Source organism: Apodemus sylvaticus, chromosome 10, assembly GCF_947179515.1.
Source record: "Apodemus sylvaticus chromosome 10, mApoSyl1.1, whole genome shotgun sequence".
Taxonomy (NCBI): Eukaryota; Metazoa; Chordata; class Mammalia; order Rodentia; family Muridae; genus Apodemus; species Apodemus sylvaticus.
Genome location: NC_067481.1, coordinates 108,586,857 through 108,605,705, shown reverse-complemented (window position 1 = coordinate 108,605,705; position 18,849 = coordinate 108,586,857). Strand labels below are relative to the sequence as shown.

General features: G+C 42.5%; 2 protein-coding genes across 9 annotated transcripts in view; both read right to left on the bottom strand.

The window, feature by feature from the left end:
- The window catches only part of Bmerb1 (bMERB domain containing 1), a 139,863-nt gene extending 125,164 nt beyond the window's left edge, over window positions 1-14,699 (bottom strand). The window contains exon 1 of the mRNA XM_052195219.1: window positions 14,635-14,699. The gene's annotated coding sequence lies outside the window, so the exon portion shown is untranslated. The remainder of the gene's footprint in view (window positions 1-14,634) is intronic.
- The window catches only part of Mpv17l (MPV17 mitochondrial inner membrane protein like), a 38,324-nt gene continuing 25,053 nt past the window's right edge, over window positions 5,579-18,849 (bottom strand). For 4 of the 8 annotated variants that reach the window (XM_052195222.1, XM_052195221.1, XM_052195220.1 and 1 more), the window contains 3 exons: window positions 14,635-14,705; window positions 8,314-8,343; window positions 5,579-8,148 (listed from right to left, as the gene is read on the bottom strand). In XM_052195222.1, the coding sequence (XP_052051182.1) occupies window positions 7,975-8,148; window positions 8,314-8,343; window positions 14,635-14,703 (273 nt within the window). In that variant the 5' untranslated portion in view covers window positions 14,704-14,705 and the 3' untranslated portion in view covers window positions 5,579-7,974. Of the gene's footprint in view, window positions 8,149-8,313; window positions 8,344-14,634; window positions 14,706-17,058; window positions 17,113-18,239; window positions 18,701-18,849 lie in introns of those variants that run through there. The other 4 variants (XR_007979765.1, XM_052195224.1, XM_052195225.1 and 1 more) reach the window with 4 other exon arrangements.

The window sequence follows — 18,849 nt, the reverse complement described above, 5'->3', positions numbered from 1 at the left end:
CAACACAGTAACTAAGGAATAGCCAGAGACAGGATCCTTCTGGTTTCCCTCTGTACGCCATAGCTGACCCTTGCCACATCTCTCCATACCCAAATTCCTCCCAGAGAGAACTGGTCTCCCAAGAATACTGACACACAGGCTCGCAGGAGGGACAAGCCACAGTCAGAGACAGCAAGACCAGCTAATACCAGAGATAACCAGATGGCAAGAGGCAAGGGCAAGGACATAAACATCAGAAACCAAGTCTATGTGGCATCATCAGAACCCAGTTCTCTCATCACAGCGAGACCTGGATACACACCAGAAAAGCAAGACTCTGATTTAAAATCACATCTCATGATGATGATAGAGGACTTGAAGAAGGACTTAAATAACTCCCTTAAAGAAATAAAAGAGAACACAGGTAAATAGATACAAGCCCTTAAAGAGGAAACACAAAAATTTATTTAAAAAAATTACAGGAGAACACAACCAAATAGGTGAGGGAATTGAACAAAACCATCCAGAATCTAAAAATGGAAATAGAAACAATAAAGAAATAACAAAGGCAGACAACCCTGGAAATAGAAAACCTAGGAAAGAGATCAGGAGGCATAGATACAAGCATCACCAACAAAATACAAGAGATTGAAGAGAGAATCTCAGGTTCAGAAGATACCATAGAAAACATTGACACAACAGTCAAAGAAATGGGAAAATGCAAAAAGCTCCTAACCCAAAAACATCCAGGAAATCCAGGACACAATGAGAAGACCAAACTTAAGGATAATAGATATAGAAGAGAGTGAAGGCTCCCAACTTAAAGGGCCAATAAATATGTTCAACAAAATTATAGAAGAAAACTTCCCTAACCTAAAGAAGGAGATGCCCATAAACATACAAGCCTACAGAACTCCAAATAGATTGGACCAGAAAAGAAATTCCTTCTGTCACATAATAGTCAAAACACCAAAAGCACAAAACAAAGAAAGAATATTAAAAGCAATATGGGAAAAGGTCAAGTAACATACAAAGCCACATCTATCAGAACTACACCAGACTTCTTACCAGAGACTATGAAAGCTAGAAGATCCTGGGCAGATGTTATACATACAGACCCTAAGGGAACACAAATGCTAGCCCAGGCTACTAGCAAAACTCTCAGTTACCATAGATGGAGAAACCAAGATATTCCATTACAAAAACAAATTTACACAATATCTTTCCACAAATCCAGCCTGTCAAAGGATAATAAATGGAAAACTCCAACACAAGCAGGAAAACTACACCCTAGAAAAAGCAAGAAAATAATTTTTCAACAAACCCAAAAGAAGATAGCCACACATATGTAAAAATAAATAAAAAATAACAGGAAGCAACAATCACTATTTCTTAATATCTCTTAACATCAGTTGGACTCAATTCCTCAATAAAAAAGGCATAGAATAACAGACTGGATACATAAACAAGACCCAGCATTTTGCTGCATACAGGAAATGCACCTCAGTATCAAAGACAGACACTACCTCAGAGTAAAGGGCTGGAAAAAAATTTTCCAAGCAAATGGTCCCAAGAAACAAGTTGGAGTAGCCATTCTAACATAGAATAAAATCGACTTTCAACCAAAAGATATCAAAAATTATAAGGAAGGACACTTCATACTCATCAAAGGAAAAATATATCAAGAAGAACTTTCAATTCTGAACATATATGCTCCAAATGCAAGGGCACACACATTCATAGAAGAAACTTTTCTAAAGCTCAAAGCACACATTGTACCTCACACAATAATAGTGGGTGACTTCAACATCCCACTCTCATCAGTGGACAAAACATGGAAACACAAGCTAAACAGAGACACATTGAAATTGGCAGAAGTTATGGACCAAATGGATTTAACCGATATCTATAGAACATTTCATCCTAAAACATAAAAATATATCTTCTTCTCAGCACCTCATGGTACCTTCTCTAAAATTGACCTTATAATCGATCACAAACAAGCCTCAACAGATACAAGAAGACTGAAATAATCCCATGCATCCTATCAGATCACCTCAGACTAAGGCTGGTCTTCAATAGCAACAAAAACAACAGAAATCCCACATACACATGGAAGCTGAACAATGCTCTACTCAATGATAACTTGGTCAAGGAAGAAATGAAGAAAGAAATTAAAGACTTTGGAATTTAATGAAAATGAAGGCACATCATATCAAAACTTATGGGACACAATGAAAGCAGTGTTAAGTGGAAAACTCATAGCTCTGAGTGCCTCCAAAAAGTAAGCTGGAGAGAGAGCATACACTAGCAGCTTAACAACACATCTGAAAGCTGTAGAACAAAAAGAAACAAATATACCCGTGAAGAATAGACAGCAGGAAATAATCAAACTCAGGGCTGAAATCAACCAAGTAGAAACAAAAAGAATTTTACAAAGAATCAACAAAACCAGAAGCTGGTTCTTTGAGAAAATCAACAAGATAGATAAACCCTTAGCCAGACTAACCAGAGGGCACAGAGACAGTATCAAAATTAACAAAATCAGAAACAAAAAGGGAGACATAATAATGGAAACTGAGGAAATTCAAAAAATCATCAGATCCTACTACAAAAGCCTATCCTCAACAAAACTGAAAAATTTGAATGAAATGGACAATTTCCTAGACAGATAGCAGGTGCCAAAGCTAAATCATGATCAGATAAACCATCTAAATAGTCCCATAACCCCTAAAGAAATAGCAGCAGTCATCAAAAGTCTCCCAACCAAAAAAAAAAAAAATTTAAAAAATTTTAAAAAGCCCAGGACCGGATGGGTTTAGTACAGAATTCTATCAGACCTTCAAAGAAGACCTAATACCAATACTATTCAAACTAGTCCACAAAATAGAAACAGAACGAATACTACCCAATTCATCCTACGATGCCACAGTTATGCTGCATATTCTCCCTTGGAGATAGTTTCTGTCTAATCAGGAGCTTGTCACAATTTTCTTTTATAGAGGACTTCATAAGAGTTTTTTTCTACTTCTATCATGTTTAATGTTCCAAACAGATTTTAAAAACTGGTTGAGTGCATATTACTTTTAACTTCAGAAAATATCATATATATTTTAGAGGCATTTAACTATTATAAATTATTTTGATGACTTAAAAACTGTCAATACTAATTTGTATATTTTAAAATAAATTTTATTAGTAAAAAAAATTAATAAAAAAAGAAAGCCTGCACATCACCACCTGGGACACTCTGCTGTCTGTGCTCATATATTCATTTTGTTAGAAGTCTAGAAAACTTGGTTCCCTTTGGTACTATTTATCATTATATAGCAGAAAGTAGGCTACAGAGATTCAGCAGGTGACCTTGAACTGATCCCCCTCCCTGACTTCCAAAATCCTGGGATTATAGACACGTGCCACCTACAACATCTAGTCTCATTTTTATAAAAATTACATTGCTGTGTGTGTGTCCACACACATGCACATATGGACTCATATGCCACAACACATATGAAAGACAGAGAACACCTTACAGGAATTGGATTTATCCTCCTACCTGGTGGGTCTGGGAATCAAACTCAGGTCATCAGCCTGGCTATAAGTGCCATTACACTGAGACCCTCATCAGCCCCATTTTCTTTAATAGAGATGAAGGGGTAGGAATTAAAACAAACTATCTTAAATCTAAAGACGCTTTACAGAAGCACTCCTTTTTTGCAAAGCTTAGAAACAATCAGAAAATATACATTAGTTCTCCTTTCCTCTCCTCCTTCTTTGACTCAACCCTGAGCAAGCACTGTGCTATTGAGCTACATACACCCCAAATCCCTAAGTGCAAATATGTATATTTATACATATTACAAATATTTATATATTTGTGTGCATATGTGTTAAGCCAGAGGTCAGGTACTTCATCATCTTGTGTGTGTGTGTGTGTGTGTGTGTGTGTACTTCTAATTTGGGTTTATGTGAATGTAGTATGCATGCTCACAGGTGTGAATGTGCACACGGAGGCCAGAGGTTGACATAAAGTATCTTCTTTTCTCTCTCCCCACATTAGTGTTTGTCTTAGTGAGTGTTCTATTGCTGTGAAGAGACACCATGACCACAACAACTCTTAGAAAGGAAAGCATTTCATTGGGACTGGCTTATAGTTTCAGAGGTTTAGTCCCTTATCATCATGGCAGAAAGCATGGTGGCATGCAGGCAGGCAAGAGTTCTACAACTGGATCCGCATGCATTAGGAAGACGAGAGAGAGAGAGAGAGAGAGAGAGAGAGAGAGAGACAGACAGAGAGACAGACAGAGAGACAGAGAGACAGAGAGAGACAGATAAAGAGACTACAGAGACAGACAGACAGAGATAGAGACAGACAAACAGACAGAGAGAGACTGGGCCTGGCTTCGGATTTAGAAACCTCAAAGCCCACTCCCAATGACACATGTCTTCCAGAAAGGTCACACCTATTCCAACAAGACCATATCTCCTAATCTTTTCCAATACTGCCACTCTCTGACGATTAAGTACTTAAATATATGAGCCTATGGGACCATTCTCATTCAAACCAACCCACTGATGCAATCAATATCTGGACTCTGAGCTCACTGATTCCACTGATCTAGTGAAGCTAAAGCCACTTTGCCCAAGGGATACCATTTCTACCTACCAAGCACCAAGATCACAGGCAGGCTTCCAGACCCATCCAACTTTTAAAAGCATGCAGTCATCAAGAAATATTCTTCTACTGCCCCAGTGTAAAATGCATTGATATCTTATTGTGGGACTTTCACGGATCCCACTTGAGATGCAGTTAAGAAACAGAGACTTCTATATAGTTTAAGCTGTTGGCCCTTTGCTGGGGCGTCTCTCAGCTAGCTAGCTAACTTATCCTGACTTCTCTGTCATCCTATTCAAAGAGTAACGAAAACCCCATTTGTCTCCATTTTAGGGACAGACCTGGTTTCAAAAAGAAAGTCACCAGTCCCAGGAACTAGGCTGTAAGTCACCAGCTCCAGGAACAGACCATAAATTCCAGGAACAAATTCATAACACTCCCTCCCAAAGAACAGCCTGGAGATAACCATAAGAATGAGAAAATATCTTATGTCAGGATAGTCCATCTGTGCTGGGCAGCCTTATCTTGTCCTGGGGTTAAACATTTAGGACGTAGGAATGAGAGACCTCTGTCCACCTGACACAAGCCAATCAGAAGCGGACCCAATGGACCTTCCTAGCCCCCACCAATGAAATTTTAGATTACCTAACCCACTGTCTAAATATAGAACAGAGTAGCCAATAAAAATTGTACTAATGTTACCGCTTTGGACCCTGCCAATCATATTAGAGGTTACCTAATCCTTCTATACAATTTCCCCCAGCCCTGCATAAATAGGGGCCTGTGAGATCCTCCATCATTTCCATTTTGATGAATGGTTGACCCCTGGATGCTGGCTGTTTCTGCAGAAAAAAACGCTCTTTGTCTTTTCATACTATTTGACTCTGGGGTCTTCCTTCAGCCATTTTCGGATCCTAACACTATCTGTCTCACTTAGGGTTTTACTGCTAAGAAAAGACACCATGACCATGGCAACTTTTATAAACATTTAATCATGGCTGGCTTACAGTTTCATAGATTCAGTCCATCAAGTGCATAGGTTCAGTTCAGTAAGGTGGGAAACATGGCAGCTAACAGGCAGACATCGTGCTGGAGAGGGAGCTGAGAGTTCTACATCTTGATCTAAAGGCAGACAGAAGGGAAATCTCTCCCATAGACAACCAGGAGGAGGGTCTCTCCCTATAGTGCTGAGCTTGAGCATAGGACCTCAAAGGCCACCCCCAAAGTGACACACTTCCTTTAACAAGCCACACCTCTCAATAGTGCCACTTCCCATGGGTCAAGCAAATTCAAGCCACCACACCATCTTTCCACGTGGCTCTCACTTCATGCCTCCTGCACTATCCATGTCCCTTCTGCCTCCCTTCTTCACTTTTGTCTCCTTCTAAATCCCCCTGCATGTGTCCATGCCGCCTGCATCTATGTGTCTGCCGACACAGAAGTTACTTCTGCCCCGGCTTCAGCTCTTTATTATACAAAAGCCACATTCCAGTCTGAACCAATGAGCATCAGGACAACAACCTGTCTTTTAGCGTTGCCCTTTGGCGTTGAGGGCTGCTAGAGAATCATCTTTTTGGGCAGGTAGGAAGGTCAAACATTTACACATAGTAAACTAGCAATGGGCCATAAAAATTACAATACCCAAATCCTGCCAGCAAATGGCTTAGGGTACAGCAATTAACAAGTGAAAATACAGTTAGTTATACCTTCACACCATCCCAACAATTTCTATTACATTCCATAATTTAGACCCTTAGAAGGTACATGATTATAATTTATACAAACATATTACAAACCATATAAATTAATTGCTTAGAAATTTAAGTATGAATTATAAAATTGACTTTATACATTCACAAGAGAAACTCAAAATTCAGTGTTTCACATCTCGAAATTTGTCATGTATGCCAGTAGAAGCAACAGAACCATGGGGACATTTTTCAGGTGAGATGGCTGAAATCTCTTAAGACATTTATAGTTTTAAATTTTTTATTTTTGTGGTCTTGAGACAGAGACTTGCTTTTTTTTTTCCAGTCCAGTCTTGAACTCCTGGGCTGCAATGATCCTCCTCCATAGCTTTTTGAGTAGACAGGCACACACCTCCATGTGTGGTTATTAGTAGAGAGGCACACACCTCCATGTGTGGTTATTAGTAGAGAGGCACACACCTCCAGGCCTGGTTATCTGCGTAGCTCTGAAACCTGAAGGTGGCTGGCTGAGATTAGACAAACTGAATAAATGTGAAAGACTGGCTGATGTTTGTGTCCATCTTAAAGTATGAAGATAAAGAGTTCTGAAGCACTGATTTATAAGAGACTACCATGAGGGCTCTAGGACGCGGCTCGCAGCAGAGCACTTGTTTGTGCAAGGCCCTGGCTCCACCCCTAGTACACACACACACACACACACACACAGAGCCAGGCATGGTGGCTCATGTCTGCAATCCAAGTATTTGGAATGTAGAGGCAGAAGGGTTGCTACAAACTGTGTAGATTGGTCTAGTATGGATTAGAGTTCTTCCTTAGAGAGGAAAGAAGTTAATTTTCTAGAATTTTCATTTGCTGTAATTCATTCAGAAACCAAACATTTTATTTCATATATTTAGGAATTGGGGCATATCTTCTCAAAGCTAGAAGACATCAATTTTTAAAAACCTTACTCGGATGGTATAATATAAAAGCAGAAGAGTAAGACATGTATGTAATCTCAGCACTTGGAGAGCTGAGGCCTTGCTGGGGTATCTAGTGAGTCCCAGGGCAGCCTGAGCTACACAAAGAGAGCTCCTTCTTTAAAAAAGTAGACAGCATCAATAAAATATTCTATACAGAATATATCCAACACTATTCCTTTTTTTAACATTAAAAACATGTCCTTATAAAATTTTAGTGTTGGCATAATAATACATTATCATAAATTATCTGGGGAGTGACTAAATATTCAACCTTCTTGACTGAATTTTATATGCATAGAAATTTACTGTAAGAACAAAAGGCAATCAGATTCCACAGTATGTAGGAAATAGCCTGAGAGTTTAGGCTAGAAATACAATCAAAATTGGAGGTTTGTTTTTTTTTAAATTCAACCAGCCATATAGTATTAGAATAGAAATGTTAATAATTCTAAAATGTCAAATGCCATTGTTGTAGTTTTTAACCAAAGCATTAAAGACATGAAAATACCAGAGAATAAGACTTTCATACTGGAATGACTGGGAAAGGTTTGGATAAAAGTTAAAATAATCATTGATAATTTTAAATCAAGTGGGCCTATGGAATGCCTTTCTGATAGAACCCATAACTGATCAGTGAAGCAGGCCTGCTGCAGGTGATTGAGACCGATGGAGAAACAGAGTTGAGACCCAGGAAGGGAGTCCAGACTCCTCACTTCTCTGGGGACTTGTCACCTGCCTCCTTCCTTCGAAGGAAGATGAATATGGACTCCACTGTACCATCACCACTCTGCTGTGAAAAGCATAGAAAGGTAGCCCAGAGGAAACCACAGAGTCCTGTATATGCTGTCCTCCAGTGCACAGGGACAAGGCTGAAGTTGGTCAGCTGTAATACAGAGAGCCTCTGTTAGGAAGACACAGGCAACAGAAACTATTTTGGGTTTTGTTTTTATTTCATGCTAGGGGCTGAACTGAGGACCCAGCACTTGCTGGGTAAATGCTCCACCACTGCACCAGGCCAGCCCCCGAGTCTGGAAAGCTTGGCACTCACCTGCACAAAAGGCCAGTACATCAGACCGCTCTGCAATGAAGAAAAGGCTTGTTAGAATGCTGTGTGGGTACACAACACAAGCACACAGGTCACTCTGTAAGAGAGCAGGAAATGCCAGGCAGGCAGGGTGCCCAGCTGGGCCTGAACTGTACTCAGAGCGGATGACATGAAGACTTCTTGAAGCCTTGAGAGAGCAAGAGACTTGAAGGCACAGCTTGTAAGCCAGTGCTTGTTGGTTATAATTATAAGTGCAGAAGGAAAATTCAGCTAGAGATTCTGGAAGAATTCTGCACTTTAAAAATAATCACATATATTTATACATTATAATTTCCAAGTGAGTATCAGTATATAATATATATGATATGTTTATTATCGGTGAATTCTTTAAAGTATATTCCAAACAAAAATTTTTTTTGAGACAGGCTATCACTATGTGTCGTTGGCTGGCCTGAGGCTTTGGTTACTATGCAGACCAGGCTTAGAATTCACAGTGATCTACCTGCCTCTGTCTCCCCACTGCTGAGACTAAAGGCATATGCCACTATGCCTGGCTGATTCAAGCAATTCTTTATGGGACAATATGCAAACAATATATCTAAGCTATCTCTTGGTACAGAACAAGATAGGCTGACATTACAAACTCCTTCTTACATTTATTTAGTGTGTGAATATATACGTGTGTGTGTGTGTGTGTGTGTGTGTGTGTGTGTGTGTGTGTAGGTCAGAAGATATTTCCAGGTGTCTTGGAGACTGACCTCAGGACCTCAAGCCAGGTGGCAAGTACCTTTACTAACTACTGAGCCATCTTGCCAACCTCTTAATTTTTAAAATCATTTTATTTTTATTTACTTTCTTTTGCAACTGGGTCTTGCTGTACAGCTCAGTTTAGTCTTACGCTCACAGCAGTCTTCCTTCCTCAGCCTCCTGAGTACTGGGGTTATATGAGCCACCGTGCTTTAAGAAGTAATTTTTTTAAAAAAATATACATGAGCCAGGCATGGTGTTGTATCTTTAATCCTAGGACATGGATGGCAGTATATATGAAATACAGGAGATGCTGCAGGGACACAGAAGTCAGCTTGAAGCACTTCCCATTAACCAAGTCTGGAATGCTTGGGAACACCAAAAATAATTAAACATAGTAATGAACTATAAACTACTGGGAGAAAGAGAAGAGCCCAAAGTACAAACCACAACAAAGATGTAGCTGGAAGTGAAGCACAAGCCCACGCTCACAGTACAGTGCTGAGCAGCTCCTAACGAGCAGCAGTGCCGGGGAGACTCCACCCAGCAACCAGCACCAACCAGTGCAGCAGTCAGTTCAGACAGAATCAGCGAGGCTAGGATGTGGTGCAGCTGCCTAGCAACTACTATGCACAGGCCCTGAGTTCTAGTCCCAGCAGGGCAGCAAAAGGGGGGAAGGGAAAGGAGGAGGGCAGGGAAGGGACACTAGGGAAGAGGGAAAAGAGTGGGGGGAAAGACACTCAGGCCTGCGGTCCCAGCGACCTGGGGGCTAAGGCAGGAGACCTGCGAGTTCCAAGTCTGCCTGAGCATCTTTCTCAAAAGTAAGTGTAAACCTGTAGCCAGACAGGAGCCCCAGTGGAGTGACAGGGACACCAACCCACCCACAGAACTTTCGACCCAAAATTCATCCTGTCTACAAGACATGCAGGCATTTGAGAGGGAGTAGAGACTGAGGGAATGACCAAGCAATAACCTGCCCTGCTTGAGACCCATCCCATTGACAAATTCCAGTTCCTAACACTATTAATGAGACTCTGTTATGCTTGGAGACGGAGTCTAGTATGGCTGTCCTCTAAGAGGCTCCACCCAGCAGCTGACTCAGACAGATGCAGACACTCACAGCCAAACAGTGGACGGAGCTTGGGGACTCTTACAGGAGAACAGGAGAAAGGATTGCGGCCTGTAAGGGAATAGAAATTCCACAGGAAGACAACAGTCAACTAACCTGGACCCCTGGGAGTTCTCAGAGACTGAATCACCAACCAAAGAACATATGCAGGTTGGACCTAGGCCTCCTGTAGATATGTAGCAGATGCTCAGTTTGGTCTTCATGTGGGTCCTTGAACAACTGGAACTTGGGCTATCCTAAAAGCTGTTGCCTGTATGTGGGATATGTTCTTCTAGCTGGACTGCCTTTTCTGGCTTCAGTGGGAGTAGAAGTGCCTGACCTAGCAGAGATTTTTTAGTGTATGTGTGTGTGTGTGTGGCGGGGGGGGGCTAATCCCTGCCAGCTCAGAGGAGAGAGGGAGAGGGATGGAGGAAGGGTTGTGGTGATGGGACAAGAGGGTGGTGACCGGGAGGGGGACAGTGAGTAGGATGTAAAGTTATAAGTAAAAAATACTAGTAACAAATAAAAACAGAAGAAGAAAAAATATGAGTGGTGAAACAAGAGCTAGTAGCATGCCTGTCTAGCTTGCTTGAGACCAAGGTCAATCTCTATCACTTTATAGAACAGGGTTGAGCATGTGGCTCAGTTATTCTAGCATGCACAAAGCCCTGGGTTCACATCTCCTCAGCCACATAATGAACTCCAGGACAGCCTTAGCTACATAAGACCTTGTTTCAATAATAAATAAATAAATAAATAAATAAATAAATGTCAACAACAGAGATAGGATTAGGGTAGGTAGGTAGGTGTGGTATGTCACTTGCCTAACATATCTGAGGACCGGTGTCTGAGCCCAGTCCTGAAAAAGGACAAAAACATAAGATGTGTCAGGATTCCCAGGACTCTCTACTCAAGGCAGCCTGTATCTAAGGGAGCACACCAGCAATGATCTGTGCTTCCAATCCTGTTTCCTGTTTTTTTCTAATATTAGATGTACAACAGAGTGTGGTGACCTATACTAACTATAATCTCAGCATTCAGGAGGCTCAGGCAGGAGGATTGCTCTACCCAGTAAGTTTGGACTAGCCTAGACTACACAGTGAGACCATGTTTCAAAACAAACAACAAAACCAATAAATATATAAATTAATAAAACATGTCAGATGTGTATATCTCTACCTTGCTCTCCCTTCTAAAGTAAAGAACAAGGAAATCTCATTCCAAAGTCTCTGTGGAGTAATGATTTCTACCCCAGGAGAAGCAGCAGGAGCTCTAAACACCCTCCTTGAAAGAGATGTCTCTAACTAGAGGGATTCAGGGGATTCTGTGGCTTCAAATCTCCCTTCTGCCTTCAATCACCAAATAGACAATGCTGGTTCTGGGGCTCAGTATCATCCTTCAGAAGATTCTTGAAGCAGTGTGGGTGATATCTCAATGTGGTTTCATATTGTATTGGCTTTTGTGTTTTCAGGTGTTAGGGTTACCCTGAGAGATCCCCTCCCTCCCTCCCACTAAACAAACACTTCTACTACCAAGCTATCCCTCTATCCCTCAGCACTGCTCTGGACAGGGGACTAAGGACATGTAAAATATTAGGTATATATTCTGGAATCCTGAAGTTTTATCGACCTGATTGCTATTAGTTGAATCATACTAGTGGGACAGAACTGAAAAATAAGCCTGACTTTGCCTGAAGACAGTAAGCCTTCGCTGGGCATGGCAAGCGTCTGTTCAACACAATACACATTTCTGTACTGAACGAGACACACCTCAGGGGACTGATTTCACTAGGAACAATCCTGGGAAACACCGCCTTCCCGGACACCTTTGTGGCCTAAGGTTCTTTTCACCAGGATTCATGCCTGGAAACAGTGACTCCATGGCCGACCCACAGCCTACAATTCCTATTTTGCAAATAGGTTTGGAAATCTATTAAATAAATTGTAGTTGCTGATAAGAATAAATCTAATGAAGTCAGAAAATTGTCATAAACACGTGCCTGAATGCAGTGATAGGGTTTATTTCCTGTCCCTGAGAAGCAGAGATGCCGGAAGCCTTCTGGAATTTACTGGCCCAAACACATTCAAGCTGGAAACATTGGTGCACCAATCTGCAGTCTCCGCTACTTGAGAGGCTGAAGCCAGGCAGCTGCTCGAGCCCAAAAGTCATCTGCCAGTCTGGGCAACATCACCACAAGATGTTCATTTTCAAAATAAAACAAAACAAGATATAACAAAATTAAGATACCTCTTTGTCAAAATATTGGATTCCTAGATCAGCCAAACTGTAAGCCCCATTTTAAGCATAGCTTTTTGAAGCCAGTCCTAGTGGGATAAACATGTAATCTCAGCTCCTTAAGAGGATCAGAAGTTCAAGGCCTGCCTGAGCTACAGTGAACTGAACACATCTGGTCAAATTATAGAGACCAGGATTCAAGACAGGAAAGATGGAAGGAAAGGCGATGAGGGAGGAAATAAGGGAGGGAAGGAAAAAAGAAAGGGGGAGGGAGGAGAGGAGAGGAGAGGAGAGGAGAGGAGAGGAGAGGAGAGGAGAGGAGAGGAGAGGAGAATAAAAGAAAAAGTAGGAGGGCCAGCTGTCAGGAGCCATGATAGGACAAGTTAATAACTTGAAGGTGATTGTCCTGAGATGGCCTGCTTCAGATTATTATATAATCTGCGACAGGTACACCCTTATTAAGCAAGGCTGTAAGGGATTCATTTTAGGAAAGATTCCTGCTATTAATATGCTTTTCCTGTTATTATTAAACATATATAACAATCACTAAGTAGTAGCACCCCTGCTTTGGAGCAGATCTCTTCAGATCCACGAAGATGTACTGTCTGGTGGTGATGCTATATAGACAAATAGATGACTTAAGTCTTAATGATGATCCTATAAGAATTCCTAAAATTGCTGGGTGGTGGTGGCGCACGACTGTAATCCCAGCACTCTGGGAGGCAGAGGCAGGTGGATTTCAAGGCCAGCCTGGTCTACAGACTGAGTTCCAGGACAGTCAGGGCTATACAGAGAAACCCTGTCTCGAAAAAACCAAAAAACCAAATCCAAAAAAAAAAAAAAAGAATTCCTAAAATTATATCTGTGATTATTAAGTTCTTTTATAGTGGAACTGCTATTAAGTCCTTTTCTGATAATCAAAACTGCAATGGGAACTCTGCCAGTCTCCCATGTGTCACCAGGTAATTGCTCTTAGACAGTAACCAGACTTTCTCCTACTCGAGCACATTCCAAGAGGCTGTAAAACAATTAACCAAAGGTCATAAAAAGGGAACTAATGATTTATCATAGGTGCTAGGACAGAAGATAAAATATTGACTGGGTTTATCTGTACAAAACTTCACTAATAACTTGGTTATGATTTTAAACCTCCAGTGAACCTGTGGAGCTGAGACAGGTGATGCATGTTTAGCCAGATAATTACTCCTAATGGAGATGCATGTAAACACTCTCTGTTGTAAACTTCTATTTCAATTTATGATTTGATCTTTTGTGTGAACTTGTGATAGACTTTGTAACATGTGATCATGTATTCTGAAAGATGTATAAGTACTGAAGACAAAGGAGAGAAATCTTTTCCCTTTCCCCACTTAGGATCTTTTTGCTTTTCCTCTTAGATAGCTTTCATAGGAAACTTTTTACAACTTAGTAATAAATTCTATAATCACTTCTCTAAGTGTCTTCTCTACCTTTGACCTCTGACTACCCTCCACTGCCTCAAGAAGAACCAACAAAAAAGAAGAACCCCATGCAGGGGCTGGCTCCCAGCAGCCAGCAAGAAGGTGCAGTGCATAAAGGAGCTTGCTGCTGGGTCTGATTGCCTGAATTCAACCCTGGAAGTCTCACAGTGGAAGGAGAGACCTCTCACAAGTTGTCCTCTGATCTTCACACTCCCAAGCCCCCTCATTCCACTAAATAAATACTGTTATTAATTTTAAAAAGCTAGGGAGCTGGGCACGATGATATGTCTGTAATCAGCTCCTGGGAGGTGGAGGCAGGAGGATCAAGAGTTCAAGGCCAGCTTGGGTTATATGAAACCCTATCCATAAACAAGCAAATGCAGGGCAAGCATGGAACTAAATGGTAAAATTCTTGCCTGGTATTAGGCATAGGTTCAGTCTTCATTGAGGGGTGGGAGTTGTATCAAAGTGTGTGTGTGTGTGTGTGTGTGTGTGTCTGTCTGTCTGTCTGTCTGTCTGTCTGTCTAATGCACTCACACAATAGCATGCTCGTGCACACGTGCAGGCAGGCCACAAAAAGTATGTGGAGTTAGGAACAACTGTAAGAGTCAGTTCTCCTACCACCATGTCGATCACAGAGATAGAACTCAGATCCTCAGACTTGGCATCCAACTCTTTTACCCTCTAGGCCTTCTTGCCAGCCCCTCAAATAAGTATTCTTTAATGTTTAAAATATTTAAAAGATATGATTATATTTTCAGAAACCTGTCTTACCTTATACGTATTCCAAAATTTCTGCTTCAAGTCCAAAAATATGTCATCCTTTCCCTGGAGAATGCTCATACCTGTTAACAGGAACACACCCAAGGGGTGTTAGAAGTAGGAATAATTACTGTATAACAGTGTGTGTTCAAGTTCCGCATTCCAACATCATCCAAGTATATCAAATTCCAATCATTTGCATGTTGCTGTTGACCCAATAGGAAAACAAGAATATATCTATTTTAAAACTAATGTTTAAAGGCACACCAAATAGGAGGTGAGAATAGCCAGGTATAAAAGGTACAGAAGAATGATTATTTAAATGAAGCCACAAAATGCAAGCTAATACTAGCATTGGTTAATGAGGTTGTTGGTGACTTCCTTGTTTATGCTTTGTTTTACACTGATTGATTGGCGGTGTGCATTTGCACTTGTCACTGCCTGAGTGTGAAGGTCAGAGAACAACTTGCTAGGGTCAGTTCTCTCTTCCCACTGTGTGGGTTCCAAGGGCCACCTCTGGTTGTCAGGCTTGCCAGCAAGCGCCTTTACAAGCTGAGCCATCTTTCTGTCTCCTGGTTTGTTTGTTTTTTAAGTATATAAGAAACATTTTAGATTTGTTTATGTTATGTGTTTGTTTTTGCTTATGTATATGTCTGTGTACCACAGTGTTGTGGATGGTTGTGAGCTGCTAGGAATTGAACCCTGTTCTTTTACAAGAACAAATATTCTTTTTTTAAAAAAAGATTTATTTATTTATGTATTTATTTATTTATTTATTATATGCAAGTACACTCTAGCTGTCTTCAGACACACCAGAAGAGGGTGTCAGATCTCATTACAGATGGTTGTGCGCCACCATGTGGTTGCTGGGATTTGAACTCAGGGCCTTCAGAAGAGCAGTCAGTGTTCTTAACCAGTGAGCCATCTCTCCAGCCCCACAAACAAATATGCTTAACTACTGAGCCATCTCTCCAACACTTTCTTTTTTCTCCTTCTCTATAACTTTGGTTGTCTTGGAACTCACTATGTAGACCAGGCTGGCCTCAAACTCACAGAAATCCTCCTGCCTCTGCTTCCCAAGGGCAGGGACTGAAGGTTGGAACCACTATGCCCAGCTCCATGTTGCTGGGGGTGAAGCCCAGTTGCTAAAACAGCACTCTGCCAACTAAGTTGCAGCCTAGCTCCCAATTTTGAAAAAAAAAAAAAAAAACCAACAACAAAACAATAATCTTTTTCCTTTTTCTTCTTCCTTTCTTGTGTTTTTCTCCTTGTTTTCTTTTTTATTTGTGCTAAGATTAAAAGCAGGGCCCATGCATGGTAAGCCACCTCCTCCTGCTGGGCTACACTGCCTCCCTCCCTCCCACACTAACTTCATTCCTTTAAAAGATAAAAACTCTGGGTCCTGGGCTTTCTAGCAACTATATATATTCTAATCTATGTAGATTCTAATGTAGCAACAGTATATTCTAATCAGAGTTTGTCATCCAAAAAAACAGAGCCAAAGCCTTACTTATAAAAGACAGTGTAAAAAAATTCTCTGTGTGGGGGTATGGGTGGGACGCAGGATAAGTGTTATTAGTCAGTTACAGGAGATCCTTAGAATAAGACTGAAAACAAAACCCAATGCTCTGATCAGCTTACCCAGGTAAATGCTAAACACTTATATGTATTACATCGTTTGACCCTCCTAACAATTCCCTGAGATGAGAAGAGTTAAAAGGAGGAAAGGTAATCATGGTGGCCCTATAAAATTAGCACTCAAAAGGCTTCAGCAGAAGCACCCTGAGTTCAAGGTCAGACTGCACTATACAGCATGAGTTTGTCTAAAATATAAAGCATTCAGAGAGGCTAATAGCAAGAACCTGTCCAGGTGACCATTCCTTAATCCGTCATTTCCCAAGGCAGATCTGGCACAAGGCAACACTTGACGATCAGTTTTCTAGTAGCACCTTAAACTTCCAGCTCTCACACCCATGCTCTCTTTCACAAAGCAGAGGAGACTGAACCAGAAATCTGGCAGTAAAACACAGAAAAAAATCTAGACAGGTGATGCATCAGAAGGCCTCAGGCCTTCATCCTAGTGATGAAGTGCTGTTTTCTAGTCTCAGAGTGATCATACAATCACTCCGTCCATCTAGATGAAGAGAATGGCTAAAAGCCTGGATGGATTTTCATGCGGTCTTCTGTGAACTTCTAGACCCTCCAGGCCGAGGTCCTCATTATCTGACAAAGGACTTATGAGAGTATCCACCAAAGTGGTAGCTCAAGGATTAAACAGGAATCAAGGTCCTGGCTCCTAACGCCTTCACCACTGCACCAAGCTACAGTAAGTAAGGGGATGTCTTTGCAAAGCTCACTGGGAGATGACAGGAGAGAACAGAACTTGGGCAAATCAGAGCCTCTTGCTCTCTGGTTTTCTATTCTAACTTCACTGACCTTCTTAGCCATGGTGTTAGCTGAGACTGTAACAGGCCAAGTCTTTGATGTTTCCTGTGGGTTACAGAAGGAAAGGGAGTGAATACAAACTCCCTAAAACACCTCCCAGAGGAGGGTAACTTTCTTCTAGATGGTCTGCCTACCTTCATTCATTTTTAGAAGACATTAACAATCTGAGCCTGGTAGAATGAGATTGTCACCCCAGCAACTTTGGGGGAGCTTAAGTGGGAGAATCACAAGTTCAAGGCCAGCCTGAGCAACTTAGTGAGCTCCTGTCTTAGAATTAAAAACAAACTAAAGACTGCAAATACAGTTCAGTTGGCACAGCTTGAGGATGAAGGGAGGCTTTAGGCTCAATTGATGGTGACCCACCATCCAAGGTCAGGTCCAGTCTCCAAACACGGAGTGGCCCTCCCTGCCTGCCACTGCCTTTCAGGGTATAGAAATTGCAAAGGAGAGAAAAGCCATGGGACCTTTGGTTGTTTTCAGTAAACCAGGCAGAAAAGACCCCCAAAGCCAGTTCATTCAGCCCAGCATGAAAACAGCTTCCCTGGTTAGTACACAATCCCCCCTCCCATTCTCAGTGTAACGATGCCCGCCCTCCCCCCCCCCCCCCACCACCATCCCAGGGAAATCTTGTTGCCCAAGCAAGACTAAGACCCTGGAAATGCCTTTTCTATAATCGCATATTCCACCCACTCTGCCTCCAGAGTCACCGATCCCATCACTTTTCCGGGTGATATGTTGGCCGCAGAGCCTCAGGTGTGGCTTTTTCTAGAACAGGTAGAGTCCAGGGATGTAGCTGCTATGGGGCTAAACTAGGGTCTCTTGAATATGTTTCTTTTTGGAGGAAAAGAGACCCCCTCCCTCCTGAACTCTTGTCAACCTCTGCCTCAGCTCTGACACCAACCCTCTGAATCCCTGGCATTTGGGAACTTGGGATCTCCAGTTCCCCGGTCAGCGACCCCCAAATTCTTCCTCACCGAAACCTCAAGTGCCCCAATGTCCAGACCTCTGATCGCTGCTTCAGAACTTCCTTTCAGCCCTAATTCCCAGGCCGCAGAGTTGTCACCTCCTGCCTCAGCCCCAGTGGCTTCAGATCTCTGGCCTCCCCGTTCCCCACCCCCACCCCCACTCCCGAGCCTCCTGCCTGGCCTTAGTGTTCCGCCCCGGCCCCTCACCGACGTAGAAGGCAGAGAGGGCTATCGGCCCTCCGACAGTCTGATCGCATAGCACCTTGGCCAGGATTGTGCGCGGCGCGCGGCCTGGCAGCGTGCGCTCCAGCAGGCGCAGCCACACGTAGTTGAAGTTTCCGTGGAAGGTCACGGCCAGAGTGGCCACGCGCCGCGTCTGGCGCCAGTCAGCTGGGCCGCCCCGCAGTCGCTGCTGCAGTGCATCACCCGCCGAGAAGAGCCCGGCGTAGAGCAGCACGTTAGTGGGCCACGGATAGCGCCGAGCGGCCCGTGGAAACGCGCGCCACCAGCTCGCCATACCTGCCCTGGGTGCCCTCTGCGCCTGCACACCTGACTGCGCTTCGGGCGCCAGAACGATTGGACACCCTGTGCACACCCTAACCCGCGCGTCCAATCCAGTAACAGCTGGCCACTCTGAGGGCGGAGCTCCTGCGAGGAGCAGCATCCACCGGGATCTGCCAATTTCCAGGAAGGAGGAGAGACAATCAGAAAACAGATCTGTCTTTCCCAAAGGCCGTGATTGTAAGAACACGGAGTGGCCGCTACCTACGCATTGGAAATGGCAGCACCACTTTATGAATATGCAAAAACTCACTGG